This window comes from Cynara cardunculus, assembly GCF_001531365.2.
Source record: "Cynara cardunculus var. scolymus isolate 2C chromosome LG 4, CcrdV1, whole genome shotgun sequence".
NCBI lineage: Eukaryota > Viridiplantae > Streptophyta > Magnoliopsida > Asterales > Asteraceae > Cynara > Cynara cardunculus.
In genome coordinates, this window is record NC_037531.1 from 6,708,395 (window position 1) to 6,723,975 (window position 15,581).

A 15,581-nucleotide genomic window follows, 5' to 3' on the forward strand; every position below is an offset into this window, starting at 1 on the left:
ACAGGGGTACATGATGAAACAGATTCAGATTTATTGACCCAAATGCTTTTGATCTTAGAAGAATAATTGGGTGATCTAATAACATACCCTTGATAATACTGATTAGAAGAACGAGAATAGTTCTTAGAAACAGTTGATTTAGGGCTGCTTGAATAACTGTTTGATTTGGAACAGTCATAGAAGCCAGTTTTACACTGAGAAGGAGAACCAATTGAGCTTTGAGCACAAGAAAAGTCTTTAACTTTCTGTAAAAGCTGGTCTCTTTCAACAGTAACTAAATCAAACTTATTTCTAGTTCTGTTCTCATCTTCAGCTCAGTTTCAAGGTCTGTCTTCAGATCAGACAATTTGCTTGTAGTATCCAAGAGTTTACCTTCTAACTCCTTCTGAAGTGTTTCAAACTTTCTTTTCTGATTTATTAACTCTCTTTTCTCTTCATCTAAGCTGCTCTTTTCATTCTCAGAAGCGATGTCAAGCCAATTTTTCTTATTAGCAAGCTCTTTAGCAATAGCTGTATGTTTCTTTATAGTATTTCTCTTCTCAAGAGAAAATTGCCTTTCTCTTCATCTAAAGCCTTCTACTTTTGAGCAATGCTGTTAGATAATTTCTGTGTTTGACTCTGACATTCTTCTGTGATATCTTTCTTCTATTTATCATTCTTGGCACGTTCCAAGATGATCAGCTGCTCAAAATCTGAGATTTGCAGTCACATCATCTTTGCGTTCAGTTCGAGAGAGTTTATCTTATTCTCATAAGATACACGTTCAGATCCAAATCTTTTCTCTAATTCAGACATTCTCTTCTTCTCTTTTTCAAATTCCATTCTTTCAGAACTTAAACTCTTCTAAGCTTTCAGAGCTTTTTCCTTCTCTAATTCCAGTAATTTCTTTAACTCACTCAACTCACTCTCAGACTTATGAAATTTATCAGTTAAGTCCTCTGTCTCTTTATTATTCCTCCCAAAAGAATTCCTCTCAGTTTGCAGCTCTTGAAATTTATTAAACAGATCTTTATTAGCTTGGAGTAATTAAATCATCATCATAGTCTTTCCTCACACAACTTAGAGTTTTCTCAAGCTTTTCAACCTTATACTGAAAGTCCTTCTCAGTTGTTTCACATTTTACTTTATGATCCATTTTTAAATCTTTAATATATTCCTCATTTGAATGGCTTTCATAGAACATATTAAGGTATTTCTCTTTGTAGTCCAATATGCTCTTTTACAATTCAACAATCTTCTCTGTTAATTCTTTATCCCATCTCTCAAGAAAAGCTGACATTAAGGAAATCAAGATTGATCAAACAAAGAATCTATGCAGTTCAAGAAATTGATCAAAGAAATACAAACTAAAAATGTACACAATTCCTAGAAATTCAATCTGGGAAAAAAATGTTCAACAAGGTGATCTTTGAACAAACTGATTTGAGACAAATGCTAAATCTAGACAAGGTAACCAAGCAATTAAGGCTAAAACCAAACAGACTTATGAACAATAACTTTGGACTCCAGACAATATAGTAAGCAAGATTACAAGATAATCTGTGAGAAACCAAGTCTTTCAATGCTAAGACCTAAATCGCTCAAAATAGTTTCTTAGTTGCTCAAGACTATCTCTTAATCCCGTCAAGTCACTGCCTAACTCGCTCAACACATGAATTAAATCGCTCACACTTAAATCTAAATCGCTCAAGGCTAAGTCTAACTCACTCAAGATTAAGCCTAACTCGCTGAATACTAAGCCTAAATCGCCCAAATAAGTACCTAAATCGCCTAAGGCAAACGCTCAAGGAGTGAGCGATGTAACACTAACACGCTCAAGGCCTTGCCTTAACCCGGTCAACACCGCTCAAGGGACAAGTCTAAATCGCTCAACACCTAGACTATTAATCGCTCAAGGACCAAGTCTAGCTCGCTCAAGGGATGTGCGATGAAGGACTAAATCGCTCAAAGCTTAGCTCTAAATCCGGTCAAGTTCGCTTAGCATGAATCCACTCAACATCGTACCTTAATCCGCTCAAGTCCGCTCACTACATGGATCTAAACCGCTCACCTTATGGTTTTAATCACTCACCTTATGGTTTAAATCCCTCACCTTATGGTTAAATTCGCTCAAAGCTTGAAAATACACTAAGAATAAATCGCTCAATGAAGTGAAGTGAGGATATCCTAACAAAATTCAATCAAAATGTCAATCAAACTTAGATCAAACCAACAAACAAACACAAAAACTTACAACAACTCATACAAAAATGGATCAAATTCTATCTTTTTGATGAATTTTCATAGGAACACGAAGAACATCAAAATTCATAAAACTCTTCAAATCTTTACTGTCAATGATCAAATCAAATGAATAACACTGATTCACGACTTAAAACCGTACACAATGATCACAATTTTAACAATTAAACATCCAAAAATGAAATATTTGAAAGAAATTTATGAAGAACAAAGATGAACATTCAAGAACAATATGAACTTCAAGAACAATTTGATGAAATTCCAGAAAATTGTGCAACTCTTGATGATTTCTTCAATCAAATTCCCTGCAAATCTGCTCTGATATCAATTATTAGTCCCAAATATGATCAATCTTCAACTGATCATCAAGAAATCCGTGGCAAAAAATGTTTTTCATCTAAGAACACTTAGAATAAGATGAGAGAGAAAGTCAATGCCCAATATATGGTCATACTCATATTACGTAATCTGATGTTTACAATTTAGCTCATTCATGAAATTACAAAGAGTAAACCCTTTATATAGGGTCAAACAAGACACAAATAGTCAAAGTCAAACTATCATATGAAAAGTCAAACACGATGACTTTTACAACAATTATAGACAAAATTAACTTTCAAGACGAATACAATTTAATACTGATTTTCAGTCCTAACACATAAGACGCTCTCTACCCCTCTAATTCATCTCAAAGATTCATGCACCCGATGTGATCGATTCGTAATTCAAATCATATAATTAAAAGGATATGGTTTTTTCTTGCTTTAATTCAAGCTCTCGATGGTTCGATTCTCAATCTTCTTATGCGGTTAGGGTTTTCTCCTGGTTTGGTTCTCCTGACTCAAGGTCATTACGTGTTATTCTCTTATGTGTTGATCAGAATACATCTAATGAGAGTTTATTAAAGAAAAATTCGACAATTCGACCTTAGCTGAGGCTCTTCAAGCGACTCCAAATCTTACCATCTTGTACTTCTTAGTTGTGAGGGTTTGAGAACTGTTTGGGTTGAGCTTCTTCAGCTTGTGCACTGCAAACTTGTTTTTTATGGTTTAGGAAGCTGCTCACTCACCCTTATAGCTCCAAAGATCGAAATAATCTCTTTGGTTTTGACTTATGTTATGTAATCTATTAATAACTTTTTGATTTGATCATTTGTTTATGAATATCAAATTTACAGGTTTGTTATTCCTTGGTTTGTTAGGGTTTAATAGTTGTTAGGGGTGTACGCGGGTTGGGTTGGGCGGTTTACAACAATTTTACAACCCAACCCAATCATGGCGGTTTGGAAAAATCTCAACCCAACCCAACCCATTCAAAAGTGTAACCCAACCCAACCCAACCCTTGCGGGTTGAGGCGGGTTGGGTTGGCGGGTTAGTAGCTAGTTACATAATTTGACGAATGAAATAATTCATGAAACTTAAGTTTATGGACCATATTATAAAACGTCTTATCTAAAAAGATTACAATAGGTTTATAGGACGTTTTTGGACGTTTCAACAAGTGTTTTAGAATGATCTTTACATCAAATATCGTATTAGTTATTTTATCGAAATGTGTTGAGAAGTGTCCCCTAAACTCATCTATTTATAGGACACCTATGTTCATATGACACTTTTTCAAGTCGTGTTGTATAAAATAACTAATACGACACTTTATTTAAAAAAACATCATAGAATTTGTTAAGACGTCCAAAATCATCTTATAAACATATTGTAACTCTTTTAGATAAGACATTTTTCTAATATAACTCTTTAAAGCGTCATAGATTGATGAATCCGTCCATCAAATATCTATCAATATCATTCGTATTCTCCAACATATCAATTTGTTGTTGCTGCAAAAAAAATCAATAATTTTCCTTATTAATTAGATTATTTGTCATCATTCTTTGATCCTGATTCTCTTTTGATAACCTATATGTTTAGCTAAAATGAAACAAAATATAATATCAATAGAATATATATAAAATTTATACATTAATAATATATATACATTATAAACATATATATATATATATAAATATAATTTTATAAAAATTATATATTAGCGGCCGGTTGGCGGGTTGGGCGGAATGAGCTAGGCTCAACCCAATTTCAACCCTCCTAATTGGCGGATGGACGGGTTGATGGTTAGGCGGGTTGGGTTTAATTGGGTTGGGTTGGACGGGTTGACGGTTTTTTTATACACCCCTAATAGTTGTTCTCAACATTTGGGCCTGAGTTGCGTTAGTTGGAAGCATGGATGTTTGGGATAAAGAATATGCAAGCCCTTTGAGCTCGGAGTTTTTTCTAAATCACATATTTTCTGTGTGGTTCCTCTTCATTTTTGTTTTTGTCTTCTTTTGTCAACACCATCGTTTGGTGAAACTTTGTTACGATTTTGGTTGAGTTTTTGTATTTAGTACATTCTTGAATATTTACATTGCTCAATTATAGTGGTAATTTCACTTTTGGTTTGAATTACATGATCCTTATGTGACTTGACTCCCCCTTTTCTTAATTTCTTGGATTGGGTTACCATGACCAAAGGCTTGTTGGCTGATCACTTCTCCATGATTCATCTAAGTGGTCTGGATATTTTGCTGTTGAAAGAGGCTTGAGACATGGATAATGGCAGTAACAGTAAGCATTTGTTTTCCTTGCTTTATTTTAAGTTAAGCAAGTTAATCGTCATTGATGATATGTCTAGAAACTTTCCAAGATTAATATTTGTTGTTATAGATTAATAAGCATAACTTACTTCCAACCAAGATCTATGTGATTAAATTTAGCATAGAGTTCTCTCCCTCAACGCACTGCGAATTCAACTCATGAGCATTTTAAATATTGGAAAATCAAAGACATAAAAGAAGTAGATCTCATTTGGTATTGTTTTTATTTCTCCTCATTTGGTCATGTTTTAATTGTTTCTCCAGGCCCTCTGATCAGTCTTTTATTTTGTTTTTTGTTTCTCAAGATTTAATAGAAGATCGCCACTCGTTAGATGTATTTGTTATTGATGGTTGGCCATATGAGGTATCTTCGTGCTCTTTCACTTACGTAAAATAAGAAGCTTAATTGCATGAACTTGCTGTTCGTGGTTCAAGTTAAGCACTTATTGCCTGGTAAGCACTTGCTGGTAGGATTCAACACTTTTATTTAACTTATTGAGTATGATTTTAATATATTAAAGTGACATCATATGCAATATTTTAATCCATTAAGCGCTTAAGAATCGCTGCTTTCACTTACTCTTACCTGGTAAAACTCTCTGTCATTGTCTTCGCTCTTACTAGATAAGATTACGAGTCTTCCTTATTCATCCGATAAGGTAAAATGACCCAGTAAGCACCTATCGAGTAAAAATTTAGTAAACGGCCCCTTAGTTTAAGTTTGAGGGTCCGATTGACAGTTTATTAAATTTCTTTTTATATCAGGTTAGTTATTATTCATATATTCAATTGATTGACATATTATTGACAAATGATTGAGTTTCTTTTGGTAGGAAACTTGACTGGCTTCAAGATATGTCATCAATGCCTTCCAATCTATAGAAGACAAAGCCGATGTCTAGATTAAAGACATTGCGAATAATCCAAACTCATGAAGAGCCAGGGAAGAGGTACTATTCTTTGCGTCTCTTTTAACTAACTTGGAAAGATATGTGTCGACCTTACTAAATTGGTTGCTTCAATATGGTTGCTCTAGAAGGTGCATCCTTGCCAAATACTGAATAAAAGTACCTTGCATCACCATCATTAGCTTTGTGCAATAAATATGGCATTCAATCATCAAAAAAATCACTCTCATAGGCTCCTAACTTTGCGACAGTAACAAAAGAGCTTTTAAGGCAAGGCCATCCAAAAGAGATGTTTGCTCATGGAAGATATGAAATGAAAGGTATTCAAAGGGTGAAATTTTTTAAGTAGACATCATTGATTACATTAATATTGATTTCTTCAATATTAAATTTCTAAGTTATACACTGTTAGTATTAATACTATCAAACTAGTACTGTTATGTACTTAGTTGCTCAGATTGAGAACAAGATTTAATGAACAATGACAGTCTATGGTTTTTATATATATACATCACACGTATTGTATTAATTCAGTGGCAATTAACGACATATATAAACAGAGGTCAGTTAATTGGCAGTTATTCGGTTCTGTGATGGTGGGAACCGATTTTCCCTCTCCTTATATACAGTATATGGCGTCAAATCATTCATATCAATCAAGAACACAAAATATTCCACTAATTAACCAAGAACCATCAATGGTGTGGATTCGGTGTGGATCTTGATAGAAACATGGGTGATCAACAAAACGATAATCAAATAGCATCTTCTTCTGCAGCGCAAGGTATGTATCTAAACTATTCTGAGTTTGTTTTACTTCAATTCAATCAATGGTGTGTTGATTATATTAATCAAAAGCTGTTGATACTTACAATTGGTATCAGAGCCAATCAACCCACAGGATTGAATTGAGATGTAATTATGTTTTGATCGATACATACAGAATTTATCTATTCATGCTTTACAAAGAAATCTGTGCAATCGAGTTATTTCAATGGACTGCATCGATTGTTCTATGCTCTGTTTTGAAGACTGCATGTAAAGAATTAAGTTTTTTTTTCCTTTTAGGGCAGTGATCGAAATTCTTTAAATTGATTATGTAAATATTAATATCAAGATTGCACAAAGAATCCACATGTCACCATAGTGATTCTGGATATTGCGATTCAAAGTACTACCACAGTAGTCAAGAATCTCAACAATAATACTGCAAATTCATAGAAATAGCAGATTGATAGTGGCTGTTTTCTTTCACATACTGCCATAGCAGTCTAAATGAGACAGACACTTAATCACATCGAAATTTCGAAATATGATATGCTTTTATAAAAGGGAATCAAAATTCGAAATTGATGTCTTCATTTGTAATCAAGTAGACTGACAAGTCCTATAATTGATTATAATTATAAACACATTATGATTGATAAGTAGTGAATCTGTTTCGTGATTCAGGATCACCAGTCAAGGCAGAAACACAGCAATTCTTATCCCATACAGCCCATTACCCAATGAGTGTAATTAACTTTGCACCCCTTAACGGTGTAAACTATAAGAAATGGAAGGAAGACAAAGAACTCATGTTAGGGATTCTAGACTATGATCATGTTCTTAAAGAAGATCCACCACCAGAACCCCCTAATAATGCAACTAAGGAAATTAAACTAAGGCATCAAGAGTGGCATAAGCATAACATAATAGCCCTGATATACATTAAGAAATGTATTACTGATGCTGTCAAGGGTGGAATCCCAGAGTCAGACCTTGCCAAGGTATATCTTGCCTCTATTGCCGACAAATACAAAGTTTCTGACAAGGCAGAAACAGGCTATCTCATGAATAAGTTAATAAGAATGTCCTTTAGTGGTCAAGGCAGTATAAGAGAATACATTCTGCAAGGAATTGATACTTCCTGCAAACTTAAGGAAATGAAAATTTCTATAGACGACTCATTTTTGGTTCATCTACTTTTGAATTCTCTGCCTGACCAATACAGCCACCTTAGAAGCCTGTATAACACACAGAAAGAAAAATGGACTCTAGATGAATTGATCACCATTTGTGTCCAAGAAGAATCAGAGGTGAAAAATAAAGGAAAAGCAATATCCATCAACCACATGTCTTTAGCTAAGAACAAGATGAAGAAAGGTTCCAATTTTCAAAAGGGAAATTCTTCTACTCCTTCTGCTTCGAGTAGCAAGAATAAAGGAAAACCCTTTAGGAAGAAAAGGGAGCTGAAGTGTTTCTTTTGTAAGAAGACAGGTCATTTTAAGAAGGACTGTGATGGATTCAAGGATTGGTTAAGCAAGAAAGGTATTATCAATCATTTCTTTTCTTTAGAAACCACGGTATGCAAAAATGACAGCTCATGGTGGTTTGATACAGCCTCACCTATTCATATTGTGAATTCAATACAGGGATTATCAAGGATAACAGTCCCAAGGTTGAATGAGTCAAGGGTGTGTACAGCAAATGGACAAGCATTGAAGGTGGAAGCCATTGGAGAATGTAGATTGTTATTTAAAAATAATTATGTATTATTATTGGATGATGTATATTACATCCCTAAGATTAAAAGGAATTTGATGTCAGGTTCCCAGATTGTAAATAACAATAATATTACATTCTATGCTAATAAAGATTGTATGTCATTTTACTTAGATGATGTGTGTTTTGGAAATGCATATTTGATAGATGGTTATTGGCATCTGAATTGCATTAATGAAACCATCAATAGAGGAAATAAGAGACAGATTTGCTCTATTAATAAAATGACTGGAACCAAGAAGAAACATAGACAAAATGTTTCATCCTTTTTATGGCATAAAAGATTAGGACACATTTCAAAGTCAAGAATGCAGGACCTGATTAGACAGAAGATTTTACCAGAACTAGATTTTAATGATTTTGAAACTTGTATTGACTGTCTAAAGGGTAAGATGACTAATTCAAGAAATTTTCAGTCCAAAAGGAGTCAATGCATTCTTGAATTGATTCATACAGATATATGTGGACCTTTCACAATCAAAACAATCTGTGATAGCAAGTATTTTATTACATTCATTGATGACTTTTCTAGGTACTGCCATGTCTTCTTGATGGCAGAAAAGTCACAGGCTTTAAGCTGTTTTATTAGTTTCAAAATAGAAGTTGAAAGACAGACTGAGAAAGTAATTAAAACAGTTAGATCTGATAGAGGAGGAGAATATTTTGGCAAATATTCTGAAAAGGGACAGCATAAGGGGCCTTTTGCTATTTATTTGGAAAAGGTTGGCATTAAGGCCGAGTATACAACTCCATATACTCCTACACAGAATGGAGTGTCAGAAAGGAAAAACAGGACTCTAATGGATATGGTTAGGAGCATGTTTGCAAGATCTAGTCTGCCAAAGTTTCTCTGGGGAGAAGCCTTGAAGACAGCAAACTATATCTGCAATAGAACCCCAACCAAGGCAGTAAAGGGAACACCTTTTGAGCTATGGAATGGATATAAACCAAGTTTAAATCATCTTCATGTGTGGGGATGTAAAGCAGAAACTAGGGAGTATCATGTTGAAAATTTAAGTAAGCTGGATTCAAGATCACTTTCTGCCTTCTTCATTGGATATTCAGAAAAATCCAAAGGTTATAAATTCTTTAATCCTGGAAGAGGACAAAGAATTTTTGAAACAAACAAGGCAGTGTTTTATGATGAGATGTTTAATGAGGATGAAGATTTGGGAAGTTCTTCCCAAACTTTTCATGACATGGACGTTTGGATGACACATCATGAAGAGGAATCATCCTTGATCCCTGAAAGTGAAAACTTGATTTCACAATCCATACCTACAGCAAGAAGTGATATATTGGATAACGCAGAAAATTTGACTGAGAATCAACCCTCAGAACCAACACATGAGCCTTTGCATGATCAAGAACATGTACTTGAGGCTGAAACTGTGTCTGAACCAATACCAGAACAACCAACAGTTGCAGGACCAAATACTACAACTATAAGAAGGTCCACAAGGGAAAGAAGACCTGCAATACCTGATGATTATCATGTCTACCTTACAGAAATGGAATTTGATCTAGGAGATGATGATGATCCCATGAGTTTTAAGGAAGCCATGGAATCTCCAAATAAGGATAAATGGATGAAGGCCATGGAGGATGAATTGACTAGTATGTCAAACAATGAAGTATGGGATCTAGTTGATAGATCAAGCTCTATAAAACCCATAGGCTGTAAATGGGTGTTCAAGACCAAAAGAGATGCAAAAGGAAAGGTTGAAAGACATAAGGCCAGATTAGTGGCTAAGGGCTATAATCAAAGAGAGGGCATCAATTACAATGAGACTTTTTCACCTGTCTCTACAAAAGATGCATTCAGGGTCATAATGGCCATTGTAGCATACTTTGATTTGGAATTACATCAAATGGATGTAAAGACAGCCTTTTTGAATGGAGATTTGGAAGAAGAAATCCATATGATTCAACCAGAAGGATTTGCACTCAATAATGATAAGGTTTGTAGATTGAATAAATCTATTTATGGTCTAAAACAAGCATCAAGACAATGGTATAAGAAGTTTGATGCTGTGGTAAATGACTTTGGTTTTGAGGAAAATAAATTAGATGAATGCATATACTCCAAGTTCAGTGGGAGTAATTTTATATTCCTCATACTATATGTAGATGATATCTTGTTGGCAACTAACAGCAAAGATCTTCTACAGTCTACAAAATCTTTTCTTATGAAAAGCTTTGACATGAAAGACATGGGTGAAGCCAACTATGTATTGGGTATTGAGATAGTCAGGAACAGACCAATGAGGACCCTGGGATTGTCTCAAAAGGGTTACATTGAAAAGGTCTTAAAGAGGTTTGGGATGGATAATTGTAAGAGGGGTGAAGCCCCAATTTCAAAAGGTGATAAGTTACATAAAGGACAATGTCCTGTCAATGTACTTGAAAGAAATAAAATGGACAAAATACCATATGCAAGGCTGGTTGGCAGCTTGATGTATGCACAGGTATGTACAAGACCTGATATAGCCTTTGCAGTGAATATGTTGTCCAGATTCCAATCCAATGCAGGGCATGCACATTGGATTGCAGGAAAGAAAGTACTAAGGTACTTGAAAGGGACTATGAGCCACATGTTAACATATGAAGGATCTGATAAAGAACTGGAAGTAGAATGTTACATAGATGCCTCATATAAGCAAGATCATGATGACCTTAAGTCTACATCTGGTTACATTTTCATGTTGGCAAGAGGTGCAATTTCATGGAAAGCAAGTAAGCAATCATTGACTGCTACTTCTACATTTCAAGCAGAATACATAGCTATCTATGATGCAACATCTCATGCCATTTGGCTCAAAAATTTCATTGCTGGATTGAAATTAGTGAACTCAATACAGAGACCAGTTACAATATACTGTGATAATGCTGCTGCTGTGTTCTTCACTAAGAATAACAAGAGAAGCAGTGGTTCCAGGAACATAGATGTAAAGTATTTTGCAGTTAGGGAGAATGTCAGAGACAAAGAAATTGAAGTTTTGAAGATTGGAACAAAAGAACAACTGGCAGATCTCTTCACAAAAGCACTTCCAATTGGATGTTTCAAGAAACATGTTGAGGCAATGGGAATGACAGATTCTCTCAATACTTAAAGGTTAATACAATGAAAATCATTGATTGTATTTCCTTGTAATGCATAAATTTATTTAAAGGATACTTATATCTGTGATTAATATATAATGCTAGCTTATTATGTAAATTGAGATTGTACAAATTCAGATGTTCACATATGGGTATGCATGTATTTTTATTGATTCTGGAGAATAAGGCATAACAGACTGTTGTTCTGAGCTATACATTTTGAGGAGGATTGGGTACAAATGAATATGACATTGAGATTGGATCATTGTGACCATGGAAGCCTGTACAATACCATTGATCAGTAACCTTCCATGATCCACTGTTCAATATCAATGTTCTGTATAATGATGGAGCTGATGTAGATATATATAAATCGAGTGCACACTTTAGTTGATTGTCATTGTCAAGTTATTATCTTGTTTAGTGGGAGATTATAAGTATTGATGCTACCAATGAAACTTAATGCTTAACAGCATAAAGTTTAGTGGGAGATTGTTAGTATTAATACTATCAAACTAGTACTGTTATGTACTTAGTTGCTCAGATTGAGAACAAGATTTAATGAACAATGACAGTCTATGGTTTTTATATATATACATCACACGTATTGTATTAATTCAGTGGCAATTAACGACATATATAAACAGAGGTCAGTTAATTGGCAGTTATTCGGTTCTGTGATGGTGGGAACCGATTTTCCCTCTCCTTATATACAGTATATGGCGTCAAATCATTCATATCAATCAAGAACACAAAATATTCCACTAATTAACCAAGAACCATCAATGGTGTGGATTCGGTGTGGATCTTGATAGAAACATGGGTGATCAACAAAACGATAATCAAATAGCATCTTCTTCTGCAGCGCAAGGTATGTATCTAAACTATTCTGAGTTTGTTTTACTTCAATTCAATCAATGGTGTGTTGATTATATTAATCAAAAGCTGTTGATACTTACAATACACATGCAACACCAGTCAAAATAAATAGCACAAAGCCCATCTACAGAAATGATGTAGGTATAATTGGTATGGTTTAGATGGTGTTTTGATTAATTCCAATTGTTCTTGCTTCACTTTGGCCACTTGAAAGGAAAAGACAAGGAGCATTCCTTCTCTTCGTAAAATTAATAAGTAATGTGTATAAATTTGTAATTTTTAATGATTTTGAATAAAAATTAACTTGGAGTAGGCATGACCCAAAATATTTATTTAGAACATCGATTTATTTTAATAAGGGGTTTGTTATTATAGACATTCTATATGAAGATTTGTTCTATTTTTACAGATGATTGCAAAAGTTACCAACACCAACGTTTTAGATGGATGAGTTATTTGAATCTAACATAGGTACATATGTAGTACACTTTATGACATCTTGAAAAGATTTGATATTTTGAAATTAAATAAATTATAATGAACATTTTATATCCCGCAGTATTGTGCGGGTACACAACTAGTTTTTTGTAAAGTTAATGATTCTGTTAGAACTGAATAATTATCTTAATTATATTTTAGATTTTTTATATTTAAAATGAGAATTACGTATTTGATTATGTTAATAAGTTGTAATTACGTACAATTTACTTGTAATCTTGTAAATAATATGTATTAATACACAATACTTCATACATAAAATGATTGTTAAGAGTTTTTAACAAATACTTTATAATGTAAATATATTCTAAAAACATTTTTGTAATTATTAGATTTGATGTTTGGTCAACTAACTCTACAAAATAATTAATATTTCTTTTTAAAAAAAGTATTAAATCTTAATTAATATTGATTTAATATTTATGATTTATAATTAATAGCAATTAATAACAAGTAATAATAATCAAGGATATAATTGAAAGAATGTGACAATTTTTTTGTACCTTATTCAAATGCTACTTCAAATATCATTTCAATAGACGATTTTATGGTCATTAAAACTAGATTTTTTGTGTAGAATAAAAATTGTTGTTTGGTAAGTATTTTGAATGGACAATTTGAATAACATAAAATCATCATTATAACCCTTTATATAATTTAATGTTGAATGAAATATGATTGTTTGACAAACATTTTGAATTAAACAGTTATATATATATAATGCAAATCAAATGCAACATTTTCAAATGTTGCAATACATGCAATCAAATGAAATTTAATCCTAATCGTAGATCATCCCCTTTTAAGGAGTATTTTCGTTTTTAAATTTTTTTAAAGCCTAACCACTTTATCCTTAACTGCAACTGCCTTATCCCGAACCAGTGATTGTTTGATTGGATAGTGTAGATGAAGTTATATTGGTTGCAACATTAAAAAGGATTGCATTTGATGAGCCCTATATATATATATATATATATATATATATAAATGGTTAGTAGAGTTAACACAAAAAATGGGTTAGTATAAGATCCATCCATTTAGCAGCACCTTAGGATGACATAGCCTTAAAATTAAGGGCGAGGTTCAAACGAGGAAAGGCTTACGGTGGATACCTAGGCACCCAGAGACGAGGAAGGGCGTAGTAAGCGACGAAATGCTTCGGGGAGTTGAAAATAAGCATAGATCCGGAGATTCCCGAATAGGTTAACCTTTCAAACTGCTGCTGAATCCATGGGCAGGAAAAGAGACAACCTGGCGAACTGAAACATCTTAGTAGCCAGAGGAAAAGAAAGCAAAAGCGATTCCCGTAGTAACGGCGAGCGAAATGGGAGCAGCCTAAACCGTGAAAACCGGGTTGTGGGAGAGCAATACAAGCGTCGTGCTGCTAGGCGAAGCAGTAGAATAATATTTCCATTTATTCATCAAAAGAAACGTCCCTTTTGAAGCAAGAATTGATTTTCCTTGATACCTAACATAATGCATGAAAGGATCTTTGAACAACCATAAATTAGCTTGAAAAGCCCTGGCAAAGACTTCTGCAAGATGCTCCATTTTTCCATAGAAATATATTCGTTCAAGAAGGGCTCCAGAAGATGTTGATCGTAAGTGAGAAGATTGGTTACGGAGAAAGATGAAGCCAGATTCATATTCACATACATGAGAAGTATATAGGAAAAAGAATAGTCTGTGACCGATCATGAGTGAATAGAAAATCGAAAATGTACATAGCAGTTCTAGCTAAAATACTTGGAATAATTCTACCACTTCTATTAGGAGTAGCCTTTTTAGTGCTAGCTGAACGTAAAGTAATGGCTTTTGTGCAACGTCGAAAGGGTCCTGATGTAGTGGGATCGTTTGGATTGTTACAACCTCTAGCAAATGGTTTTAAATTGATTATAAAAGAACCTATTTCACCAAGTAGTGCAAATTTCTCCCTTTTTAGAATGGCTCCAGTGGCTACATTTATGTTAAGTCTGGTCGCTCGGGCCGTTGTACCTTTTGATTATGGTATGGTATTGTCAGATCCGAACATAGGGCTACTTTATTTGTTTGCCATATCTTCKCTAGGTGTTTATGGAATTATTATAGCAGGTTGGTCTAGTAATTAGGGGGCGGCCGTTCGGTCGCCTATGATACTAGGACCAATACGTCAAAAATGGGTTTGTGCTGTAGGTGTTGAACGATCCACTCTACACAGGTGTGGGCTTACAGGRCTCATAAAGCCTTTCTTTCATTCATCAATAGGGCCCTGGTCGGTCACTTTTCTGGGCCGGGATCGATAAGTGGAATGGAAGTCATCTACATTCTCAGCTGATGACCCCGACCGATGAGCATAGGGAATCTATCGAATCTCCCGTTGTTCCTCAGTAGCTCAGTGGTAGAACGGTCGGCTGTTAGCCGATTGGTCGTAGGTTCGAATCCTACTTGAGGAGATTTGAAAATCACCATCAACACCTCAGTGTAGGTCCGAGATACTCCTTTGTTCCATAGCCCTGGGGCTATTTACAACTATCCAATTAAGAATTCTCAGATGTACTAGTACTAGCAGTGCATCAAAGATGCAGTCATCGATTCTCCCGAGAGGCCACAATTGCCGCGAGCAAACATATTAATGACGAGGAACGCATTTTTGTTATGCTACCAATACTTGTACTTGCTCTGCTATTCTGTCCATAAATTTCATACACAATAAAAGGGATATGATCCATTTTCTTATTTTTAGATAGGAAATGTAGTTCGTTTTTCCGTTCTATCCTAT

General features: G+C 34.4%; 1 protein-coding gene, 1 long non-coding RNA gene and 1 other non-coding gene across 3 annotated transcripts; all 3 read left to right on the top strand.

The window, feature by feature from the left end:
* Positions 1–4,654: 4,654 nt before the first annotated feature.
* LOC112511871 lies at positions 4,655–6,287 on the top strand. The gene is made up of 3 exons (XR_003069132.1): positions 4,655–4,863; positions 5,198–5,256; positions 5,726–6,287. It is a non-coding gene; the product is annotated as an uncharacterized LOC112511871 (long non-coding RNA).
* An 8,254-nt stretch (positions 6,288–14,541) lies between these two features.
* LOC112511829 (NADH-ubiquinone oxidoreductase chain 1) lies at positions 14,542–15,121 on the top strand. Its single transcript, XM_025117624.1, has one exon. The coding sequence runs from the start codon at positions 14,542–14,544 to the stop codon at positions 14,929–14,931; it is 390 nt and encodes a 129-aa protein (XP_024973392.1). The 3' UTR covers positions 14,932–15,121.
* A 62-nt stretch (positions 15,122–15,183) lies between these two features.
* TRNAN-GUU lies at positions 15,184–15,255 on the top strand. Its single transcript has one exon. It is a non-coding gene; the product is annotated as a tRNA-Asn (tRNA).
* Positions 15,256–15,581: the final 326 nt, after the last annotated feature.